Here is a 23,298-nt window from a genome sequence, read left to right on the forward strand (position 1 = left end):
CCTGCCCTTTGGGCAGGGGGCTGGACTCGATGATCTCCCGAGGTCCCTTCCAGCCCTAATGTCTATGAAATCTATGAAATTCCCTTTTCATTCTAGCAATCCAGGCACATGCTTGCAGTGGCTCAAGCTAGAAGCCAGGCAGTACTAGAGCAGCCCTTCCTTCCCTTCCACAATGCTGAGATGAGGGGGGGCATGACCAGGCCCTGACATGATGCAGTGATAAGGGAGGGATCCCCCTCTCCTGAGCAGCCCAGTAGGGAATGTTTATTACCCCAAACTCAGAGTTTATCAGCCCATTAAGAAAACAGAGGGACATTACCAGCTATCTGTTGATTTTACTTTTGTCTGGTGTGCCACAGCTCGGAGGTAGCCAGCATGTGGTCTGCTAGCTAGTGCTGCGAGGGACTGGGTAATGCCTGCTTAGCAAAGAGTGGGGAGGGGAGGCGGGGGGAGCAGAAGCCAGGCAGATGCCTACAGAGACTGCTGGTGCGGCAGCCAGGGAGCAGAGGGGAGGGGCCTGGGCTCTCATCAGCTGATGGGTTCATAAGAGCCAAAAGCTTCATATGGCCCCAGCTTGGGGAGTGCATCGGAGCCAAGGGCTGGTAGCACCTAATCATCTGACTCGTGCTCCCAGCCCCTAGAGTACACTGGAGTCTTGAAAGGTTTTGGTGTGCTCCGGAGGCTGGGAGCACTGGACATATGTGATAGGAACCATGGGCCAGACTCTGGTGACTGTGAGCATATTTTGCTTACCACTTGGTAAGATGAATTGTATTCAAGCCATTGCAAGAGTTTTCAGCGTGACAACACAAAGTTGTCAGGTGCCAGTGTCAAACATGAGAATTTTATGGTATAGTAGGGTGTACGCTTAGTCTAGGCTCTGCTAAAACATATATCTGCAAGTGTTATATGCATATTGTACTATTATGCTTTCACAGCTGGTATTATTGTATTTACATGTTGGGTGGAGTCAGGGAGGTTAGGGGGAGGTTAGATTGAATTAAAAATGGCCACCTGATCTATGGTAGTTCAGGATGGATGGCTAGCAGAGGGAACTGCGGGGGGGGGCAAGGGGAGTCCATGGAGGAGGGTTGGGGGAGGACAGTGGGGTCTGCAGGGGGGAGTTGGTTGGATCAGAGGGGAAAGTGGCATCTGCAGGGAGCTTGGGGGAATCAGGGAGCTAGTGGGGTCTGCAGGGGGAGTTGGTGGGGTCCTGGGAGAGTTTGGCAGGATTGGAGGGGCAAATAGGGACTTCAGGAGGGTGTTGGGGGTACTGGGGAGAAAGCAGAAACCATGGGACGGGGGTTGGGAGGATCAGGGGTCCTAGTGGGGCTGGAGGGACTTCCACAGGCCAGATAAGTGGTGTTGATTTCTTGCCCAGCAGGGTTGAGCACCCTGCACCTGGATCTGGCCCTATGTGACCCCAATTGGGCCCTGAACTCCTGGATCAGGCCCTGTCCTGCCTTAGCATGGCCTCATGCACCTAGATCAGGCCATATGCTGCCTTAGCCTGCCCCAGTGTACCCAGATTGGACCTTGTGCAGTCTTGGTTCTGGCCCTTATGCTGAGATCCAGCCCCATGTCCCTCAAGCCCCATGCAACTAATCTAGCACGAAAAGCCATGCTATTTAGGGCTCTGATTTTCAGACTGTCATGGAATGAGGTCCCCAGGGATGGCCATGATACCCCTAGGGCTCCTTAACCCTGCCCAACAGGCACCCTCTTTCTCATCCGCCATGTCTTGTTGGTAATTTTAGTAAATCGGAAGGCCGCCCTCAAGTTTGTATTCTGGACACACACTGAACCCTGTGGGTTTTTAGTTGTGCACTGTGGAACAAACTCCTTCCTTTGGATAGCAGAACCCCTGAGGTCTGTCTATAAAAGGAAATAAGGGGATCATTCAGAAAGTGTGTGACCCAGTGCTGTGCAGCGATTGTCATTGTGGTAGTTGTATATGATCATATAATTGAAGGCTAAACATGGCAGAGGGAAGGTGGGAGGAGAGGAATCACTCCTGCTTGCCTCTTTTAGTCCTTCACTTTGAGAACTAGACAAAGTTCTCAGACCAAGTATGGACTTGCTTTTACATTGGAAAATGTACCTGTAACTGCTTTATATGTCTGTAAAGTCATTTGCACCCCTATCCTACTGTAACAAGAGCAGTACTTAAAGTGACGTAGATTAGCCCACCTTGTAAAGAATCTTGTACTTATACGTCGCTAGGGTCAAAGCCCACCGCTGTAGTCATGCCACTGCAATAGTGAGTACTGCTTTATTTTCATAAAATAATCCTACCAAAGTTTTGTGGTCTGTGATGATGGTGAAAGCCTTCCCATGCAGATACTGGTGAAAATTCTTTAGGTAAAAAATAATAGCTAAACTTTCCTTTTCCAACTGAGAATAACCCTGTTCACCTTTGTTTAGTGTCCTTGAGGCATATCCAATAGGCTGTTCTTCCTGATCATTCAGTTTAGGGGACAACACAGCATCTACTCCATAGGATGAAGCATCACAGGACAGGATTAATTCCTTGCTGTGGGAGCAAAATGGGCCAAAAGCTTGGAAGGCTTTTTCTTGTCTCCCTCCCCGGTGCCAGGAGGAGCCTTTCCTTAGAAGATGATGTAGAAGTTGTCGGAGCTGAAAGGTCTGGAAGGAACCGATGATAATAATTCAGCCTTCCCAGATATGCCCGAAGCACGGATGTGTTTTGTAGGGCTGGTGCCTCTTCTATAGCTGTGACTTTATCTGCCATGGGGTGAACGCTCTCCTTGTCGATCTTATATCCTAAGTACTGCACTTCAGGCCTCATGAAAAAGCATTTCTTTTGTCTCAGACGGAGCCCTGCTCTTCCAGCCTTTGAAATACTCTCTTGAGTGTTGCCAGGTGTTCCTTATCACTTTTTCCCAAGATGAGGATATCATCAGTCCTCACCACTACCCCTGGAATCTCCTTTAAGAGGTTTTCCATGACCCTTTGAAATATGCCAGGGGCTGATGAAACTCCACAAGGCAATCTATTATATTGGTACAATCCCTTGTGAGTATTTATTGTGGTGAATTTCTCTCAGTTCTCCTTGAGTTCCATCTGTTGATAAGCCTGGGATATGTCCAACTTGCTAAAATGTGGGCCTCCTTCAAGCACTGCTAGCAAGTCCTCAGTGCATGGAATGGGGTAGTTGTCCAATTTAGAAACTTGATTGACTGTGACTTAATAGTCCCCACAGATATGGTGGTTCCATCAGGCTTGACTACTGGTACAATGGGTGTTGTCTCAGTTCTCTCTCTGAGGGCACATGGAACTCTCCTGGCTTTGAAATACTTTGGCTGGCTGCCGTCTTGGATATAAATCCTAGCCTTTATTCCTTTCTGTGTACCTAACCCTTCTTGGAATAATGCAGGGTAGGATTTCTTTTAGGGCCGACATTTCCTGTAAATCTAACTTACATATTTCTTCCCGATCTAGTCTTATTTTTTTCAGCCATGTCCTACCAAACAAGTTTGGCCTTTCTCCTTTTACAACTAAGGCCTTTAAGCTTTTCTGTTGTCGTTTGTGTAACAGGGACACTACTACTACTACTGTTTTCCCCAGTGTCTTTAGTTTCACTCTTGTCTTCAACAATGGACTCAGGCCTGTTTTACACTGTTGATAAGTTTCTTCATTAACCACTGTGACAGATGCGCCTATATCTATTTCCATGGATATGGGTTGCTTATTTAACTGTACAGTTACTCTGCAAGGTTCCACTTTATCCTCCATTACACAGTATACAATGTGTACCTCTTCATTTGCCTCCTTTCCCTTGTCCTCCTGTACGTGATAAGCTTTTTGCTGTCTTCCTTTTTCTTTGGCTTGACCTTGTGCTGCCGGATAGACCCCCTTGCATTTTTTTGCTAAGTGTCCCATCTTTCTGCATTTATGGCACTGGGACATCTTATGTCTGCAAACTCAGGCTGAATGCATGCCTCCACAGCAAAAACATCTCTCCATGTGTCTAAATTTTTGTTGAGAGCTTTGCACTTGGTTTATGGGCTCATGTTGAGTTTCTTTACTGTCTAGCACAGACAATAAATCCTGTACATTTTTCACTGCTGCTTCAATGGCAGATGCCACCTTCACAGCTTTGTCCCAGGTCAGGTCTCCACCTGCAAGTAATTGTTTTTTGGATTTTTACATCACGAAGTCCACAATCAGATCTGTCCCTCAACATATCCTCTAGGATATTTCCAAAAGACCAGTATTCAGTTAGCTTTTTGAGCTCAGCAATATACTCTAAGGTAGATTCACCTTCCTTCCTCATTCTGTTATGGAATTTGAAACTTTCTACAATAGTATTTGGCTTTGGAGGGCTTCTCTCCCACTTTTCTTCTTCCTTTCTTCTCATCAATTTAAAAAAAGAAAAGGGGCAGGGAGGAAGGGGTGTTTCTGTCAGGCATCTTCTCCAATAAACTCTCTAAGCCTAGAACTACACTTTGTCAGCTTTAGCCTGGTGAGGCCCAGCCTGCGATTCCCTTTGTATTTTGAATGTTATAAGCAAATTCATTTCAACAATTTGTGGCTATTATAACGTTTTTATTTTTTTCTCTTGAATCAAATAGCTTTTACTTAAAGCACCCACAAGTCTTATGAAATAATGAAGGAAATGCTAAGTAATAATGGATTTGGTCTGCAACACAATATGTGATTCGTTTGTAACAATGGAATTAAAAAAGCTAATTTACCACCTGATTTCTCTGGGCATTTTTACATGCATTTTGAGATGCAGCACCAAATGCTTTAATTAAAAACACCTGTGCATCATGTGTATCAGCATCCCTGTGCTGAAAAATGGTGGTGGGGCACTTTGCGTTAAGCTCACCAGATGTGTTTTAATTCAAAGTGCCCCACCACCATTTTTTCAGAGCAGAGATGCTCATACATGTGACATGGAAGGCTGCCAGAGTGCATCAGTTTCTGTGCTCCAGCAGACTCGATTAATCCAGTGCATCAGAGCAGGCTCCCCACACATCTACAGGAGCCCTTTGAGCCAAAGAAAGTGGGATGGGGGGGAAGAATAGCATTTAAGCAAAGTTTCATCAAGTAGCTGACAGTTAATTTCTCCAGAAAAGATTTACCAGAAATCTGACCTTTAAGTGTCCTAAATGATTTTTTTCCCTTCTATTTTCTTTTTTCTCTTGCCATCTCAAAATATTTTATGAACAAAAGATCTTTAAATTGTTGCTGTAAGCAACAGGTGGGTGAGCAGAACAGGACACAGCCCAGGACATAGTTTTAGAGAAGTGTCACAATGACAGCCCCAGGAAAGGCTGCTCAGCAACAGCCTATGTGCAGGGATGCAGGACTTTCCAGTGCCTGACACACATGATGACATTTAATCATAAGTGTAATGCTGAACTTGATATGTTCTCTTAATAGATGATAAAAAACCAAAATCTCTTTTCCTAAAAAGCTTATGAGCTGGGCCCAGTGCTCAGTGAAGTCAGAGGGAATCTTTCCCTAGACTTGATAGTCTGACATCCCACAGCAGCTTATCACAGTACTGGCCAGTGTTGCTCTGGAGAGACTAGAATGGAATAGATTTTTCTGCCTAAAAAAAGGCAAGGGGTACCTACAATTTTTCAAAAGGCTCTGGCTGCTGTGGCCAATGACGAAGCTTTTTGCACAATCTTATAATAACCTTTGGGGAAGGAGTGGGTGGAAGGAAGGGAAAACCAACAAACAAATAAAAGAATAGCTTTATAGAAAACCTGCATATGAGATTGGAAATGTGATGGATGTATTTTAAGGTAGACTTTTCCCTTCCCCCAGTGGACAAGCATCATAAGCAAGGGACAAAAGATAATACCTGCCCCTTTTACAAAAGTAAAAGTCGTGAGAGGAATAAAGACCCAGTTCTTTCCAGTCCTTTACTAAAGAAGTAGTCTCATTCAAATCAACAAAATTACTTGGATAAATAATGACTACTTAATTGAATAAGAAGGATGGAATTAGTCTGCTAATTTATGCCTTTAGCACCTTGCATGAAATTATATAGAAAAGTAAATTTTAATGAATTAAAAGGTTTTCAAAATAATTTCAGAATTTTAAGACAGTATTTTTTTCCCTTTGTGTTGCAGGTATTGTGTGTCTGCGTGTTAACCGTAATCTTAGGATGTATATTTGGACTGAAGCCAAGTTGTACAAGAGATGGTAAATAATGTGATTGTTGTTAATATTTTGACCAATTATTTTTTATAACATCATCTTGAAATGATCAGAATAACATCCTGACATTTCAGGGGAAGGGGATTTTGTAGCTGTAATAACTTCAGTTAGAGCCGAGTGAATTTTTTTCGGATCACTTATTCGCCAAAAAGATGGTGCCCATGCATAACTGAAACTATTTATGAATTTGGGTTGAATATGATAAATAATGGAAAAAATTCCAAAAATGTTGAAAAGATTCATTTTGGAATTTCCAAAATGGCATGGAGAGATATTTTAGGGCTAGATTTGCAAGAAGGTTTATGAGCTGTTAAAAAAATTAAGAGGTCAAGGTGCCGTTCCCTCTTTATCTAACAGCCCTCTGGCTAGTGCAGTCATCTGAGATCATGTCTATGCATTGCCGTATTGCGATGTTAATACTGTGACGTGTTTAGTACTTGATACGGGGAAATACTAAACACGGCACAGTAGCTGCCTGTACTGTGGCATATGGTGGCACACTATTAGATTTACTGGCTGCATCTCCGTAGCGGCATACTGTAGCAGTGGAGCGCACTGCTATGGTGATATAGCCAGTGATCACCTATAGACATACATGATGGCAGCATTGCCATAGAGCACCGTATGGTGATGTTGCGTATCACTATGTCACTGTAGGGCAATGCGTAGACATGTCCTGAGAGAAGAAGCCCTCTATCAGTGTCTTCTGATGAACTTGTACTACTTGCATAAAATAATTATTCATAGTGCCAGAGAGAAAAACCGATTCCTAAGCCTGGTGTTTAGAGCACTCACTTGGGAACTGGGAGACCCTAGTTGTAGGCCTTGCTTTGAATCAGAGATTTGAACCTAAGTCTCCTTACTCTTAGGTGAATGCCCTAACCATTGTACTACTGGATAAAATGGGGAGGGGAGTGGCTCTTCTTTCTCAGTTTGGTGAATCGTAGCTAAGTTTACCATTACTTCCTCCTAGGTTTTGTGAATTATGCTTCAGCTGCTCTGCGAAGTTAGACTTTTGTTGCCAAAATTCCTGACCTTTCATTTTAAATTATTATTATTACAAGGACATAAAATTGAGCTGTTTTGATTTAAGTCCAGTGCAGTAAGGATTATTGTATTTTGAGTCCCCAGCTTCTCATCTCTTCTCCCCCAACAAGTTTTCATTTAACTTGATCTGAATTGTATTTTTTTCAGTTAATCACTGAACTGAAAAATCAATCAGCTTTAATCTGAACTACCAGCACATTAATATGGGAACATTCCTAAGGCAGTTCATTTTGGTTTTTTTTAATTCATTGCAAAGGATCTGATTTTTCCATTGTAAACATTTCTTAGATGGGAGGTCTGGAGGTGCTATTCTAGGAACTGGAACAAGTGAGAAAACAGCTTACTTGAAGGGAATGAGTAAAACTTCCTTGAAACTTTCTTAAAATTAGAGCTAGGTTAACTTGTTTTTTTCCAGTGAGAAGTAGATCCAAGTTCATATGCTCTTTTGGCTTGATTCGGGAGACTGAGTCAACTGAAGGTCTCATGTTCCTCAGAGTAGCACCCTAATTACCAGGCTAATAGGGTTATTCTGAGGTTGGTCTCCCTCATTTCCTCCTTTGTGAACAGGTCAAAACAATCATTGAAACAAAGATCAAGAATGGGAATGACTCTCTCTCTTGGTGGTTAGAGTGCCTGCATAGGAGGTGGGTCACATAGGTTCCCAATTCCTGCTGTAATTAATCTTTTATTATTTATACAAATTAGAAAAATATCATGAGATAAGACTGAAAGTTCCTTTATTATGTTAGAAACCTGTAGATTTCAGATTTCTATGCTAGAGAAGAGAATTAAACAAAGTCTGTCACATCCTCAGTTTGCGTTCTAACCACTAACAGATAAAATAGGACAGCATCTGTATCACTGTTGCAAATCTAGCTCTTCATTTCCGTTTTTTTTCATGCAACTGCCTGAAAATGAATGCTTGGTTTTAGATTGGTTGGGGGTTTCAGTTCAGGCACACAAAAGAGTTTCATGTTAGTAAGAAAAAGTAAAACATTTTAAATTGATTTCGTCACAATCTGGGTGCATCTAAGTGTTCATTAGTATGCCATAGTTACTGCACATTAAGTTTACTACTTGTATAATCAAATACTAAATCAATATGTAGTAAGTGGTGTTACTTCACAGTAGCACCAGCACACGTCTTTTTAGTGATGCTCCTGCGCAGTAGCCTAATAATACTGCACAGTAGTATAGTAGCACTGTTTCTGCTGTGACATGCTACTGTGCAGTATTATTAGGCTACTGCACATATAGCATCTTGTGTACATGTGCACTTTGTTCTTTCATTTTTTTTAACATCCCAATCTGCAAAATCAATTCCTTGCTGAGTCTGCTTTAAATTGTGGAATAACTTATCTCTGTCATTCACTGCATTGATTTTTATTATTATTGTTGACCTGTCAATCCAGTATTCCATTTGACATCTAATATTGTCACTTGTTCCAGTTAAAACCTGTAAAGGCCGTTGTTTTGAGAGGACATTTGGAAGCTGCCGCTGTGATGCTGATTGTGCCAAACTTGGAAATTGCTGCTTAGATTTTCAGGAGACATGTATAGAGCCAGGTAAGGATGAAGAGTTTTTGGAGGTAGAGGGGCATAATTACACTACTACAGTATGAGGCAACTCCACTATTGGGCAGACAGATCACCAGAAGCTACTGGCATCTTTTGCACCCTGTTTCTTAGACCTGATCTAAGTAGGAAAGTGGTTTAAAAGCAGGTGATTTGTTTGTTATTGCTACCACGATTGCTACTGTTTGTGGACTGCAGTGATTACTACTGCTATTATTTTATGTATAGTGGTTCCTGAGGACCCAAAGCAGGTATAGGGACCTATTGTGGTAGTCACTAGGTGCATCTATGTAAGATATTTACTGCATAGTTGACTAATTAGCTGTACCCTAAACATCTTGACTTCTATGCGTGCACCTCTATTAGGGTGAAGTAAACTAATTTGCATAGCAGAATAGTACTTGTATTTCCAAGTGAAATGTATTTACAAGTTCTATCCTAATGGGGAGTAAAAAACTGCAGCAGCACACATGCTGATGCTGCCCAGCTGCCCGGGGCACAAGGGTGCTTTAGTGCAGGGGCTGCCTGTTGGCTAGCCCTGCACTGAAGCTCCCTCATGCCCCAGCCAGCCCCTCAGCAGGACACTGATCTGAGGGTAGCAGTCCCAGGTTGGCAGGCTGATCCCTGGAGCCCTTTGCCAGCCAGGGCTGCTTCACCTGGGCTCTGCATGCTTCATCTGAATAAACTGTGGAACTTATTGCTCCAGAGTTAATTGCTCATCGCGCACATTCAAACAGTGCACCCTGGAGCAATTAACTCCAGATCAACAAGCTCTGCAGTTTGCATTGTAAGTGATTGTGTAGAAATGCATTATACAGAAAAATAACAAGCTATTCTTGCTCCAGTTGCCTTGCAATCCTAGCAGTATGATCATGGCTTTCTCACAAATCTTCTGCATGCATGTGGAGTTATTGCGTTGTTGATCTGGCTTTTTACCTGGCCCAGGAAGCAGAATGTATGTCTATATTGCTGCTGTGGTGCTCTTGAGGATATCTTTAGGAATCAGGCCCACAGGCATCTGTGCCTATTCCTCATGTGCAGAACCTGGAAATGGGCCTGTGAAGCCCTCTTCTTATCCAGATCTTCTTATCTTCTGCCCTCTTCTTATCCAAATGAATATAAGCTTGACAGATGCTGGTCCCCTTCATCATCAGAGCTTCTCAGTTTTTATGTTCCATTTCTTCCCTGCTGGAATACACAGCAGAGGCCACATTGTGACTCAGGTTGTCAGATTGACTGTTCTATCATGTTGTCACAGCCTATGTGGGAGGAGAGTAGAAGAATGGGATAACAAGAGGAACAGAATTTAGCAGAAAATCTACAGTCACTTCTCAACCCCACTTATTCTTATTTTCAGAAAAAACAATAGTTTCTAGATTAATGCACTGAAGGTGCTGCTCTCTATTTCAGTATTTCATTTTTAAGCAAAACATCCACAGATTGATGGCTTTAAACCCAGACAGTTCAACTGAGCTCAAACTGCTTCTGCAGAGAGCTTTAAACACTTTCTAAACTGCAGTTATCTTACATGTTTGTGATTATTATTGTAAGCTTATATAAATTAATTCCCCATGCCTGCACCCCACTAATTAGCTTACTTGAATTACTTTAGTTAAGTGAGAGCCAGAAAAATGTTTTTTGCCATTAATTCCATAGGTCCAAACTGTAGTCTCCCTCGCAAAAATGCAAGTTTAGAATTGGGCGAGTTATTCCAGACCTATACCACTGACTGTGAGAAGAGAATCCAGTCCATAATTATCAACCTCCTAATGACTTTGTTGGAGCAGGAAGGGGAAAGTGCTGCTCTTATTAATGATATGAGACTAGCTAACAATGTCTTTACACAGAGATAGTCTTTGCCTCTTCCACAGCTAATGCCTTTACCAAGCAAATGTGCTCTAGTGAAGTAATGATATTTAATCCCATTGACTTCAAGAGTTTACTTGAAGCAACTGTTTGCTTGAGTTTACAGTTTAGCATGTGTATCCAATATTTATTGGAGTGTCTTCAAATGATATTGTGCACAGAAGTATTGTGTTGTGAAATAGCAGTACGTTCTCTGATTTATGGAAAATTACTTTACTGAAGTCAGAGATTCAGCTAATGTCAGTAGGCCATAAGACTGAACTTGTGTGCATCTCAAGTATCAATGGAAATAAGTATATGCTTATTAAGTGTTCCTTGAATCAAGGCAAGAATCTATGGTAGCATTTTTCTGAGTAACTTAAATGAGAGCCAAGCTAGCTTTATAGTTTATTGGTTTTGTCTAAGTATTTCAGACGTTGGTTTTGGTTTATTTTCTTTTCATTTTTTAAAATAATATTTACTAGATTAAATGAGTTGGCTATGAAAGATAAACTTGTCACATTTAAAGAAATCCATTAAAGGAGTCTTCTGTTGGTTTTTACTGGTCTGTGATAGATAACCACATGCTGAGTAATTGTATGCAGATGTTCATGCATCTGGGTTATTATTTAGATATGGGTGTTATTGCTTTCTGAAAGGCCCAAGTCTGCTGTGTTTCTGTGTCTGAGAGACACTTCCAAACTCTTTGCATATTCACTGGGGAACAGAATTTAATCCTACATTTCTCAATTACTTATGTATTTAACCTAGAAATAAAAACAGTACTCTCTCTGCACTTAATTTTGGGTTGTAGCTCATATATGGACCTGCAGTAAATTCCGGTGTGGAGAAAAGAGGCGACCAGAGTATCATTGCTCCTGTTCAGATGATTGTGTGGAAAAAGATGATTGTTGCCTGAATTACTATGCAATTTGCCAAGGTAAACACTCATTCTGCCATCTTCTTAATACACAGAATTTGCTTGTTTGAAGGAAAGAACATAAAAGTTATGTCATGATATTAATTATTAATATTCTAGGCCCTAATGATGCCTAGGCCCTAACAATGCAATACCTAACTGAAACAATTATACCAGTTATTAATGGCTGAGTTGCTAATGGTTGAGTTATTAATTATAGCAGTTATTAATGGATGAGCAGTTATTAAAAGTTGGTCTGGCCAACTTTTTATTATTAGCTGCTAAGTTCTTCCTATTAAAATTATAGTAAGTAATAGTAAGCCACCTGATAAATCCTCACCTCGTTCTGATGTTGTGAAGGCTGAATACGGATTTTTAAAACATAAATAACCATAGAACCGATGCATTTAATTTAATATGGAAGCTATATTATATTCTTTTGGACTAATTAACCTTGAACAGCACCAAATAGAAAATGTAAAATCATTTGAACTAATTGAGAAGGAATATATCAAACTCTGAAAAATAATCTATGCTCTTGTGTTTTAAGGAGAAAAAAGTTGGGTGGAAGAAAAATGTGAGAACATTAATGAATCCCAGTGTCCAGCAGGGTAAGGATAGTCTCTTTGTTTAAGTATTCAAATTTAATTATTTTTAAAGTTAACATTTATCTCCATGAAAAAATGCCCATATCATCAGGAATCTTTGAATGACAATGATCATTTATTATAATTTATAACTTCCAAATGTCTTCCAATAACATTACAAATATAGATATTTCCAAAAGCTTTCCCTTGATAAAGGGTTTGGTGTACAAGAACCATTTATTTGCCACCTTCCTTAACTACTGAATCTTACAAAGTGAATACCTTCTATTTCCATCTCACCATACATGAATTAAGGTAATATAGTCTTCATTGTGGTAAAATGATAGATATTCCCTACTCATGAACTAAAAATAATTATGCCTTATGGGTCCAGTTTGGTTTTCATTTAAGTCAGTGGAAGTTTTGTTCTTTATTTCATCTAGAGAAGAATTTCCTATCCAAGAGCCAGCCAAGGGTCTGATGCACAAATATCTAATCCCATCATGGGCAACACAACACCCAGAAAAAATGTCCATTTTTTGTCTCAGGTTTTCTCAGACCACATCTCTCTAGAATTGCTCTAGTGGGGCTGTGAGAAAATCCATTCAAGTATAATTTGGGGGTGGGGGAGAAATGATTATTTCTCCTTCATACTCTGTCATTCCTGGTTGCAGTATGTGAATCACATACATGTGACTCACCTGCAGCCTGGCACCATGTTTGCCCCCTGTTTTTTGGGGTTCTTTTTACCAGAGACTGCTGGGAAGCCCAGAGAGATTGTCTCTCTTACAGTCTCTTTCCTTGCCAGAGCAGAACAAGGAAAAGGCAAACAGAAGCATGATGAATGCAGGTGGCACCAGCAGAAAGTAGCCTTGTTGGTGAAGCCAGGAAATGAGAAACCTCGGTGGTAAATAGCTCTCCTCATTTTGGCTAAGTACAGCCAGTCAAAAAGCCTGAGCCTGAATCTATTCAGTCTTTGCAGGTTAGGCCAGACTGCACAGATTACATTGAAGCAGAAGTGAACACACATTTACCCTTGGTTCAGGAAACGCAGCCACATGCCTGCAGTGGCTCAGGCAAGAAGCTGGGGGCACTAGAGCACAGCTCTCTGACTGTGTGTTCACTTCCTCTTCCTGCTGCCGGCGAGGTCTCTGGGATTTGCAGTCCAGAATTGCATCAGCAGGACTCTGCAGGGTTGCTCATCATTTCCTCTTCCTGCTTCCAGGTGCCTGTGAGATATGTAGTCCACAGTCACAGCCAACAGTAAGTTTGAATGGGGGAAGGGGTGTTTAACCCGCATGTCTGGCCCCAGACCTCAGCCGGGGTTTGCCTGAGGGGGTGCAGATCCCCCCACCCCCATAGACTAGGCTGCATTCCCCAGCCAGGCTGCCCCCGCCCAAACCTCCTTGTCAGCCAACTCTCACTGCTCCACCTACGGAGCAGACAGCACGGTACAGCCTAGGGATGGAAAGCATGTTGGGATACTCTGATTTAATTTGAACCAGGAAGGGGTCTGGGTAGGGTGGCCATCATAGAGGACATTCCAGTTTTTTACTGCTCTGTCCTCTATTGATATGAAACCTGATGCCTTTATATCCTTTATTCTCTTCAAGAAATCTTTATGTCATCTATTTTCTCTCTTCCAGAGAAAAAATAGAGGACATAAAGGCATTGGGTTTCGTATCAATAGAAGACATAGGACAACCAGACTGTCCTTTATATTGGCCACCCTAGCATCTGGGAAAGAATTTTCATAAACTGGTTTGACCCAGTTCAGTTAAGTCTGATACTACATTCAACCAGGTTTATCTTAAATCAGTTTCAGCCATTTTGAAACTGGTTTATGTGCACTGAACGTCTGTTCTGTTACAGGTTTAAACCAGTTTCTGATCACTTAAACCTGTTTATGTATAACTTCTGTCCCTAGTCTTTGGGTCTCTTCTGACTCTTTTTTCCACAATTAGACTTTTTGCTTTCCAGCCAAACTCAGCCTAGTAAACTCTCCCACTGGGAGAGCCCTTGTTTCCTAGACAGGCTCCCCAGTCCCTAGCCAGCCCTCAGCTGCCATCTCCCCTGAGCCAGATAGAGCTGCTTCCCCAAATATCACCCACCCATGTACCTCTGCACTCCCAGATATCCCAGAACTCACTTACTCCCCGTATCCTTAGATTCAGCCACCTCTGACAAGATCCAGCTAGGCAGCACTCCAGAATGCCAGCAGTCCTAGACACCTGCTAGCACAGTCTATTTATCCCAGCACATCTAAGTAGTTTCCCACCTCACTAGTTGCCCCAGCCCTACAGTTGTAATGTTATTGGTTGATCCTTCTGAGCTTTTTCTAAGGGGAAAGAGAGTACAACAGCAAAAGCCAACTGGTTTCACTGTTTCCCTGGGTTCACTGTCATTCCTGGGTTTGTGTTCACAAGTGATATGCTGTTTCTCTGCAGGCACACTAGCTTCCAGAGAAGTAAAATTTCCTTAATGATTTCCCAGTAATAAATACCATCACACAAACACATTTTTCATATTCCTTTTGCTTCTCCTGAGACAATGGTCCTGTGTGGAGGGCCAGGAGGATGTGATTTGAAAATTATCTAAAATGTGGAAATTGCATCCTGAACCAGTGATTCTCAACAAGGTTGCCATGTCACCAAGGGGTATCTTGAGATCCTTTCAAGGGGTCCCCTCAGGGGGGCCTCACAATGTTATCAGTGTTATGTGTGCAAATATGATTCACAAGATTAAACCCACAGATTTCAATAGAAATTAAGACATTTTGACTTTATGATCTTTCTGAGTTCTTTGCAGTACAAGAATAGCGTTATTATTTTTCTGTGGCCCAAAAACAAGTAATAATGAGGATCTGAAATTTTCCAAAGGGTGCCTTGAGTTTAAAGAGATGTCTCTTCAGTCTAGAAAGGTTGCCACCACCTTAAATAAAGAACATAAAATGTCACATGCAATGATGCTGAGAACTTACCAGCCATGTTTATTAACAATTACTTATGTTGTAGATTCCACCATTTTAAGATGTCTTAATGTTCTCTAAGCTTTCAGGACGAAGTCAAATCTGGCAATAAGTAAAGCTAATTTTGAAATATTAGAAGAACCTCAGCAGTGCATCTGCAGATTATTTACTTGGTATTCTGTAATTTTGCCATTGACATGCATTTTGGGATTTACTCTTTGCTAGGAGCACTGACTTCTGAACCCCAAACAGCTGCTTTATATTTCTGATCAAGATACGATATACATAGGGTTGAGAATGTTGTCTAAATGGTCTACAAAGTCAAATATGAAGTCAGGAGATTGTTTTTTCTCTCAAAAATCACATTCACAAACCCTGAAGTACCATTTGCTGTTACTGGCAGGTTCTGGCATTGGAATCTAATGTGGGCTGGATGTCAGTGAGCTCTTGTCATGCTCTTTCTGAAAATGGTATACTTCTTAATGCAATTCTTTGTCCATTTCTTCTAAAATTGTTCCTATTATGTGGATTACGTAATATCAAATATTTAAATGCATTTGGAAAATGCAGCATAACTGTTGGAAAACACTTAACTGACCTTTGTAAATATGCAGTAATTAGAATTTGCCTTTCACACTGGCAAATCTGTGACGTCAGTAGAGCTCACAATATTTCTAAGATGGCATGTGTACTCAGTGACCATATGGCATGTGGCTAGGACTCCACGTTGGACCTGATTTTTGCATTTTTCATGCTGATTACATTCGCATTGTTAAGGAGTTAGGCTGCAGATCTGTGACATCAACAGTGAGGAAAAAAAGATCTGCATGTCAAGTATGTTTTTGACTGAAATCATCAAATTTATCTTTAAATTGAAGAGAACTGTAAACTATGGCAGGTTTACATCAGACTGTTACCTTTGCCTAAAGGGGTGCCAGATTGTGCTGACTGAAAAATTTGAGATTGCACAATTTTCTATGGCAAAGTACAACTTTGTCAAAGTAGTGATATTCTGCAGGTATTAGTTGATTTCAAGTAAATTGTTGATGGAGATGTATAAAAGCTTTTCACATTTTTATTTTGATAATGTTGAAATGTTTTATTTTGATGAGGCCAAAACATTTAATCATTTTATTTAATTTCCTTTGAAATACATAGTTAATGTGTCTGATATAGTGTCTTGGCATTATTGAAACAAAAGGCTTTTATATTATTGAAAGAAACATTTTGACAAAAGCTATTCTATGTAAGTAAAATATTTCAGTTTTTCCTAATTGATCTTTTTAGAATGTTCTGTTTTAATGTTTGTAATTTCCTGCAAGTTGGAATATATGGTTTCTATTTAGCTCTAATTTTAAAGCTCTGCTGTTTCTCACTGTGCCAGGGAGGTGCTTGGTTGAGCCAGCTGTCAATCTGGAGGCTTGAGGGTAAATTTCTGTTCAGATTTTAGAGGCAACTCAAGAGAGTTGCTCCCAGCTGGAAATGAACAGCATACTGCTGAATTCTACTGTTTAAATGAAGGGATTGTCACCCTCAGTACTAATTGGAAGGCAAAGCAATAGCATAACATGGAAGAGCTACCATTTATGATTTGTACTTTTTCTCCTTGGGTTTTGAGTTCACAGCATGGAAGAATAAGTGTCTAGAGTCTTTTATCAAAATGGTTTCCATTTGGATTAAACCAGAAATTCTGGTTCGGTGGGCTGGATCTGGCCAACAGCCAGACATTGCTGACTTGTGGTATAGTTGCTGGCAGTGCATGAAGCTTTTTTGGCCGATATGCCAAAGAGTTCCAGTCCTGTTTTAGAGATACAGAACAAAAAAGGTTGGGATAATAAATGCACCTTTATGTGCAGTTGATTTTTGTCATCTCTGCTAAGACATCTAACAGGTGATAATAAATTTAGCATCTGTAAAACTAGAAGCATGAGTCCCAATCCCTGAATATCTTAGAAATCCACATTGATGTGAATTTCCAGCCATATCAAGTCACCGTAAGATTAGTTGTATGATGGTTCAAACTGCTACTAAAACCGATTTAGTTGAACTATTTCTAAAGTGTCTATAAAACATTCCCAGTGAAGACGTGGCTCAATTACCTAATTAATCTTCAGTTGAATAACACTGTATTTTTGATACCAGCTAAAAGGAATTTAATAGAATGATTTAGATGTAAGCATTGTCTTATACCTTACCAAGCACATTATCAGCCCTTTCCAAATAATCAATAATGGGCTTGAAATATGTTTTTGTCATTTTGCCATGTTCTGGCTTTATAAGATGAGGTGGAAAAGATGATGCAGCCTACAGTATTTCAGTGGTATTTGAGTACAGCACCTGTACATAACTTCCCATTAAATCTCTTTTCTCAGTTAGTCTGTAAGGTGAAATTTACCCTGCTTTCTACTTACCTCTAAACTTCAAGACCTGGAAGATTTCAGGCAAAACTTTTTGAATAGAGGCAAGGAAAATTGTTGATTAACTAATTGCTTAATTTCTAATTGTTCAGGTTTGCAAAACCCCCACTCTTACTGTTTTCCTTGGATGGCTTCAGAGCAGAGTATTTGCGTACGTGGGGTGGACTTCTTCCTGCTATCAGCAAATTACGTAAGTAACTTCTTTGTCACGTGGCAATTTGTTAGACAAGGCTTCCCATGAAAGTTACAAATTCTTGCCAGTAACAAGGATGGTGATTGCATGGCAAATGGTGCTCTTAGGGCTCTGGCAACTCTTTATTTTTGTAGTGCTACAAATTTTGTATAGGGTACAGTAACAGTTAAGGCTGCTGGTATGATAGTCATTTAAATCAGTTAAATAACAGGTCTCCTCCCAAACCAGGTCTGTAGCTTAATAGATGTGGCAGACAATTTACATTTCATTTCTACTTTATCTAGTCTATTAATAACGAGCATGTTATTAATATGAAGAATTATAGACATAAAACAGTGCTAGTTCAGAGATAAGATAGTGTGATTTTACTTTATGTGGGCCATGTCTACACAAGATGCTTACTGCACAGTAGCTCATTACTACTGTGCCATAGCATTGCTGGGCATGAACTATGATGTGATGCTGCAGCACAGTAGTAATGAGCAGTTCAGTTCAGTAAGCATCATTAGGTAACCTTGCTGGTTACTGTGCAGTCATTTAGTACTTGGTTATATGAGAACTAAATGAATGAGCAGTAACAACTGCGCAATCAGCATCTCATGTAGACATGGCCACTATGCACCAAGACCACTCTTAAATTGAGACAAAAATCGCGTTGCATCTGGCATCTTGCAGAACACTTTAATGTGTGTAATTTTTACACGTCACTGGCATTCGTAGGGTTTGTCATATTGTAAAGTTTAAAAACATACAAACATGTTTACAAAGTGAAGGCCTAAATTCCCACTTGGCAGCCAGTGCCTTAAAGTACACAAAGAACAGTGCAGGATAGTTGGTTCTGGCAGAATCCTTAGAACAACTGAACACATTTGTTTGGCAATTGATGGGAAACTGTCAAATGTGTTCAGTTTTTCAGGGCACATTTAATCACTTGTAGCCCGCATTGTTGTCCTGTTGGTATTCACAAGATCTTACTTCAGGGTAGATTCCTGCAGCACATCATTCTAAACTTTCCTTGACCAAGGGTAAAAATGAGTTTTTTGCACATTATACAAACATACTCCAAAATGGAGGTAACAATACAAAATGAAATATTTGTACAGACATCTGTGACATGTAGATTTGGGTGGAAAGAAGGTGGTCATAGATTTCTCTTGGCTTTCGTTGTTCAAATAATGTTTTTGAACAAAACCTTTGTTTCTCTTTGGCACAGAACTATAGGAGGCAAGCCCAGTAGTATAGAAGACAAACAAATACAAAAAAGTCCTAGCCAAAATCCCCTAGGATTTGGGATAACCCCACCTCCTCCCTCTTTCCCCTGCTCCCATTTAAAACAAATGGGGGAAACAGCCAGGGGCAAGCCATTTTATCTCACAGCACCAGATAGGGCTGCCAACAAAGATTTGTCATTACAGGAAAAAGTGCTAGTGAGGATGTCTTTTATTACACTTTAGAAAATGTATTGTGAGTTTTAGGAGTAAATACAATTGGCAGAGAACTAGAGCAAAGGCTTCTTATAACTCTGTCCAAAACTACTTCATTTTTGAGAACTTGCAGACAGAAATAGTTAATAGTTCTCATACTGCTAAATGTTCTCATCAGGTGCCAGGACTAATTGGGAGCATGCAGTTTCTTTTGATGACATCTGCCCGTAGTTTGGATTATAAAGCTAGATTCCATAACTACTGAAGTCAATGGTAAAACTCTCATTGACTTACATCAGTATTGATGTATTGAATCAGACCCATTAGAAATATCTAGAATTTCTACAACTGGCTGTTACATCAGTAATACTTATATTTAAAATCAGAATGAAATGGGAGAGCCAAAAGGACAAACTCTAGTAGACTTCAGAATACAAGATCTGCTGGAGTGTTATTTAAAAAATGAATTAATATATAATTGGAACTTGTTGGTTTCTCTCTTTTCTAATTTTACATTTTTTCTCCTTAGAAAAATGTGGAACATATACTCCCAGCCTGATACCTGTCTATCCAACAAAAACATTTCCCAATCATTACTCCATTGTCACAGTAAGACCATTTTATGGCTTTTTTCCAGGAAGAGATATTGTTCAGCATTAATAATTTCCAAGGGAAATAGGAGTTTATTTTTTGTGGATTATCAATATATCTAGGAAGAATATTTAAGAATCCCTCAAAGTAGAAGTCACATGTATTCTTTTCTTATTTTGACTGTGGCTTGGGGTATAATAGTAACCATATTAAACTGCTATTTTGTGGTTAGATTAAATTGATCCAAATAAGTAATGCCTATTGTTGAGTACCAGCTGCAAGAATTTCTATTGGTTCATAAATTGGTATACTGCTTCACCTTGTCTGATACAGTCACACATTTGGCCATTGGGATAGGAACAGACTAATTTCTCTGACATGTCATCTTTGTTCTTCTTTAGAACAGAAAAAGTGGTATGAAGTAGGGAGGGGTCTGGAATCGATATAGAAATCTGAATATCTCACAGATTCTGAGTATGGGGATAACTGAGATTATCTGGGATCTGAATCTGGTACAAATACAACCCAAAGGGTAGAAGCCTCACAAAATCTGCTCTTGTAAGGTTTTTCTCCTCTGAGTATATTATACTAGAAGAAAAATAAACCAGTTAATGAAACCTTACAAAATTGAATTGCCTCTTAACCTTCAGTTCACCACCAGATTCTTTCTGGCTTTATAGCATACAGAATTTGGAAATTCTGAATGGATTTACTGACTTTCTTGTCTATGTTGTTGTTTCTTTGGGGATAGCAGGAGGCAGGTCAGTTTCAAAGTTCTTGGATTTTACGATTATTAAATTTCTTTAATCCTTTTGCATTTCCAAGTTCAAGAATGTGACACAGAGATAATCTTGCCCAATGACTATATAACAGTGAATCTCAACCCCAGCATTCTGCCCTGCCATTGCCTCAGTTGCTTCACTTTGATACACGCTAGGAGAGCCAGTTCAGTGAAGTTGCATATGATTTTAACACATTCTGAAAAATAGTGCAGTACCTTTATGAGAAGCTTCAGTCAGTATTTTAGCCTGGCAATAGCAGTGGAAGGTGATGCTGTTAAATCACTCTAACTTGTTGAACCGATAGAGTGCAAAATATGTATGTACTCTAGAAACAACATTTTTAACAATGACACAATCTTAATTACAGGGGCTGTATGCTGAATCCCACGGTATAATTGATAATAAGATGTATGACCCAAAAAGGAATGCCTCCTTTACACTTAAAAATGCAGAGAAGTTTAATCCACAGTGGTACCAAGGAGAGCCTGTAAGTATTTATAAGTAAAATATTGCTGCCAGACACACAAGAGTCAGTTATGTCATATACTTGTTTCTCCTGTGTACAGGGTGATAATACGATTCAAGGTCACAGGGAATGCTACCCTGCCAGCCAACAAACATTGCTCAGTGTGACTACTTGATTATATTGTTATATTGTAAAATGGAAAATTAAACTGTGAAATGGATGCTATAGTAGCTTAAATATATCTGCATGATATGAACTTTACTGTAGTTTTTTCCATAGAGATATTATGTTGAGTAAACAATGAAATAAACTAGCATGTCTTTATTAATGAGGATCCTTCATTCAAATTAATTATCTTGGCAGTTCCTTCAAGTTCAGAATACTTTTATTTTTCTTCTATATTTTTCCTGAAAAATGGGTGGCAATCTGCTTCTGCAGCTGTTATATCATATCATAAAAAGCCATCCCGTGCTCCCCACCCTTCAGCTGCAGCAAAAGTAAATGTTGACACTCTTCCTTTTTACCTGGAGAATAAGCTATTAGAAATAAATAAAACAACAACTGGCAATGGTTAGTGCCTATTCTTTTTTCTGTGCCTTTCATTATTGTTGTTTCTAGCTATTAATTTACTACCTTATTCAATCCATTTCTGTTTGCCCTCTCCCCATTTTTATTAGTTTCATCCACTTCATGCTCTCTCTCAAGATGCTGCAGAATTGTCAAAAATTCAAAAATCATGATTTGGGCCGCAAAAATTATCTTGGCCTTCTAGGGCAAAGGAGAAAAAAGTTTATACATATTTCTTATGACAAGCAAACTTTCAAATTTTGAAGTTTGCCATGATGTTCTCTTGTTATCCTCCTTTTTTCCATATGAAGTTCTCTTATCTTTGCTTTATTATAGAGCTTGTTTTTCAGCTGCTTTATCTTTATAGTCCTCTATAAAGTGCAATGCCCAGACTGGATATTGTGCTTAAGCTGGAGGCGACTAATGCCAAATAAAGTAATATAGTCACCTCCCAGGTCTTGCATATACTGCCTCTGTTAGTGCAACCCAGGTTTGACCCTGCCAAATGTCACGGAGACAGAAAAAACAGTTTTGAGATGTACATTCACACAGCTATTTCAAGGACCTTCACAATTATTTTTTTTTGTTTCATAGATCTGGTTGACAGCTATGTATCAAGGTCTAAAAGCTGGCACATATTTCTGGCCAGGATCAGATGCAAAAATTAATGGAACTTTTCCAAATTTTTATAAAATATACAACAGGTATGTAAAATGACTATTTTGTGGCAAGGGCAATAAATTACATATAATTATATATACTGTGAAGGATATTCTTCCTTATTTCCTGCTTTGGCTCAGCTTTTTCAATATGATAGAATCCAGAGAAGAGTAAATATGTCTGACGGCTTACTGGTATGGTCCCACAAGGCTGTAAAAAAGAAAAAAAAAAAAGAAGAAAAGAAAAAAAGAAAAGAAATGCTCATTAGCAGAGTCTGTATTTTATATTCTGCATATTGTATGCCTATATAAGGAACCATGCATGGATCCTGTACCATGCAGTACTGGTGAAAGCTGTTCTGCTATAACTGTTATATTTCCACCCACCTAGAGTGGTATAAGTTGAGTAAAACTATGGTAACTGTAACCCTGATTCATTCAAGGTGAAGATTACAGTGATTTAGTTCACTTATATTACTATAGGTGAGCTTGCGTATTAGGGCTGTGTGAAAGGGCTATCTTTTGTTTCGGTTTTGGCGGGATAGTGATTCATTTCAGGGTTCAGATCACTGTCCCGTTTTGATTCTGCCAAATCTGTTTTGGAGTTTTGACGCTGTTTTGGCCATAGGCTATAATGAGGAATCACTAAAATGCCTATAACTTTGTCATTTCTTGCTTGATTCAGATGAATATTGCCAGGATGGTAGCCTGACAAGTTTCAAGGAGATAGGTGCAAGGGTTTTTATGAAACTGTACCTCAAACTGTTCAAAGCAAAACTGCTGTCATCCAGCACACAGATAGATCCAGGGACCCGCCCCCCAGGAAGAGTCCAGCACAGGCTTGCAGCCCTCCCGAGGGGTGCAGGCCCCTGGATCTGCGTGCGGGATAACAGCAGGCTGCTGCTGCCAGCTGGGGCCAGCACCAGCACTGGGTTCTTCCTGGTGTGGGCTGTGCTGGGCAGACTTGGGTACAGGTGCTGGCACTGGCATTGGCCCCGGCTGGCAGCAGCAGCCTGCTGTCATCCACATGCTTCATGGCCAGTGATTGCAGAGCTTT

At 40.1% G+C, this 23,298-nt stretch overlaps 1 protein-coding gene across 1 annotated transcript in view; it reads left to right on the forward strand.

The window, feature by feature from the left end:
* Positions 1-23,298, forward strand: part of ENPP1 (ectonucleotide pyrophosphatase/phosphodiesterase 1) — a 73,268-nt gene that overhangs the window by 13,597 nt on the left and 36,373 nt on the right. The window contains exons 2-9 of the mRNA XM_019538057.1: positions 6,114-6,186; positions 8,698-8,814; positions 11,483-11,608; positions 12,138-12,198; positions 17,652-17,749; positions 19,706-19,785; positions 20,917-21,036; positions 22,177-22,286. Of these exons, the coding sequence (XP_019393602.1) occupies positions 6,114-6,186; positions 8,698-8,814; positions 11,483-11,608; positions 12,138-12,198; positions 17,652-17,749; positions 19,706-19,785; positions 20,917-21,036; positions 22,177-22,286 (785 nt within the window). The remainder of the gene's footprint in view (positions 1-6,113; positions 6,187-8,697; positions 8,815-11,482; positions 11,609-12,137; positions 12,199-17,651; positions 17,750-19,705; positions 19,786-20,916; positions 21,037-22,176; positions 22,287-23,298) is intronic.

This window comes from Crocodylus porosus, unplaced genomic scaffold (genome assembly GCF_001723895.1).
Source record: "Crocodylus porosus isolate Cpor-Errol unplaced genomic scaffold, CroPor_comp1, whole genome shotgun sequence".
NCBI classification, from domain to species: Eukaryota; Metazoa; Chordata; order Crocodylia; family Crocodylidae; genus Crocodylus; species Crocodylus porosus.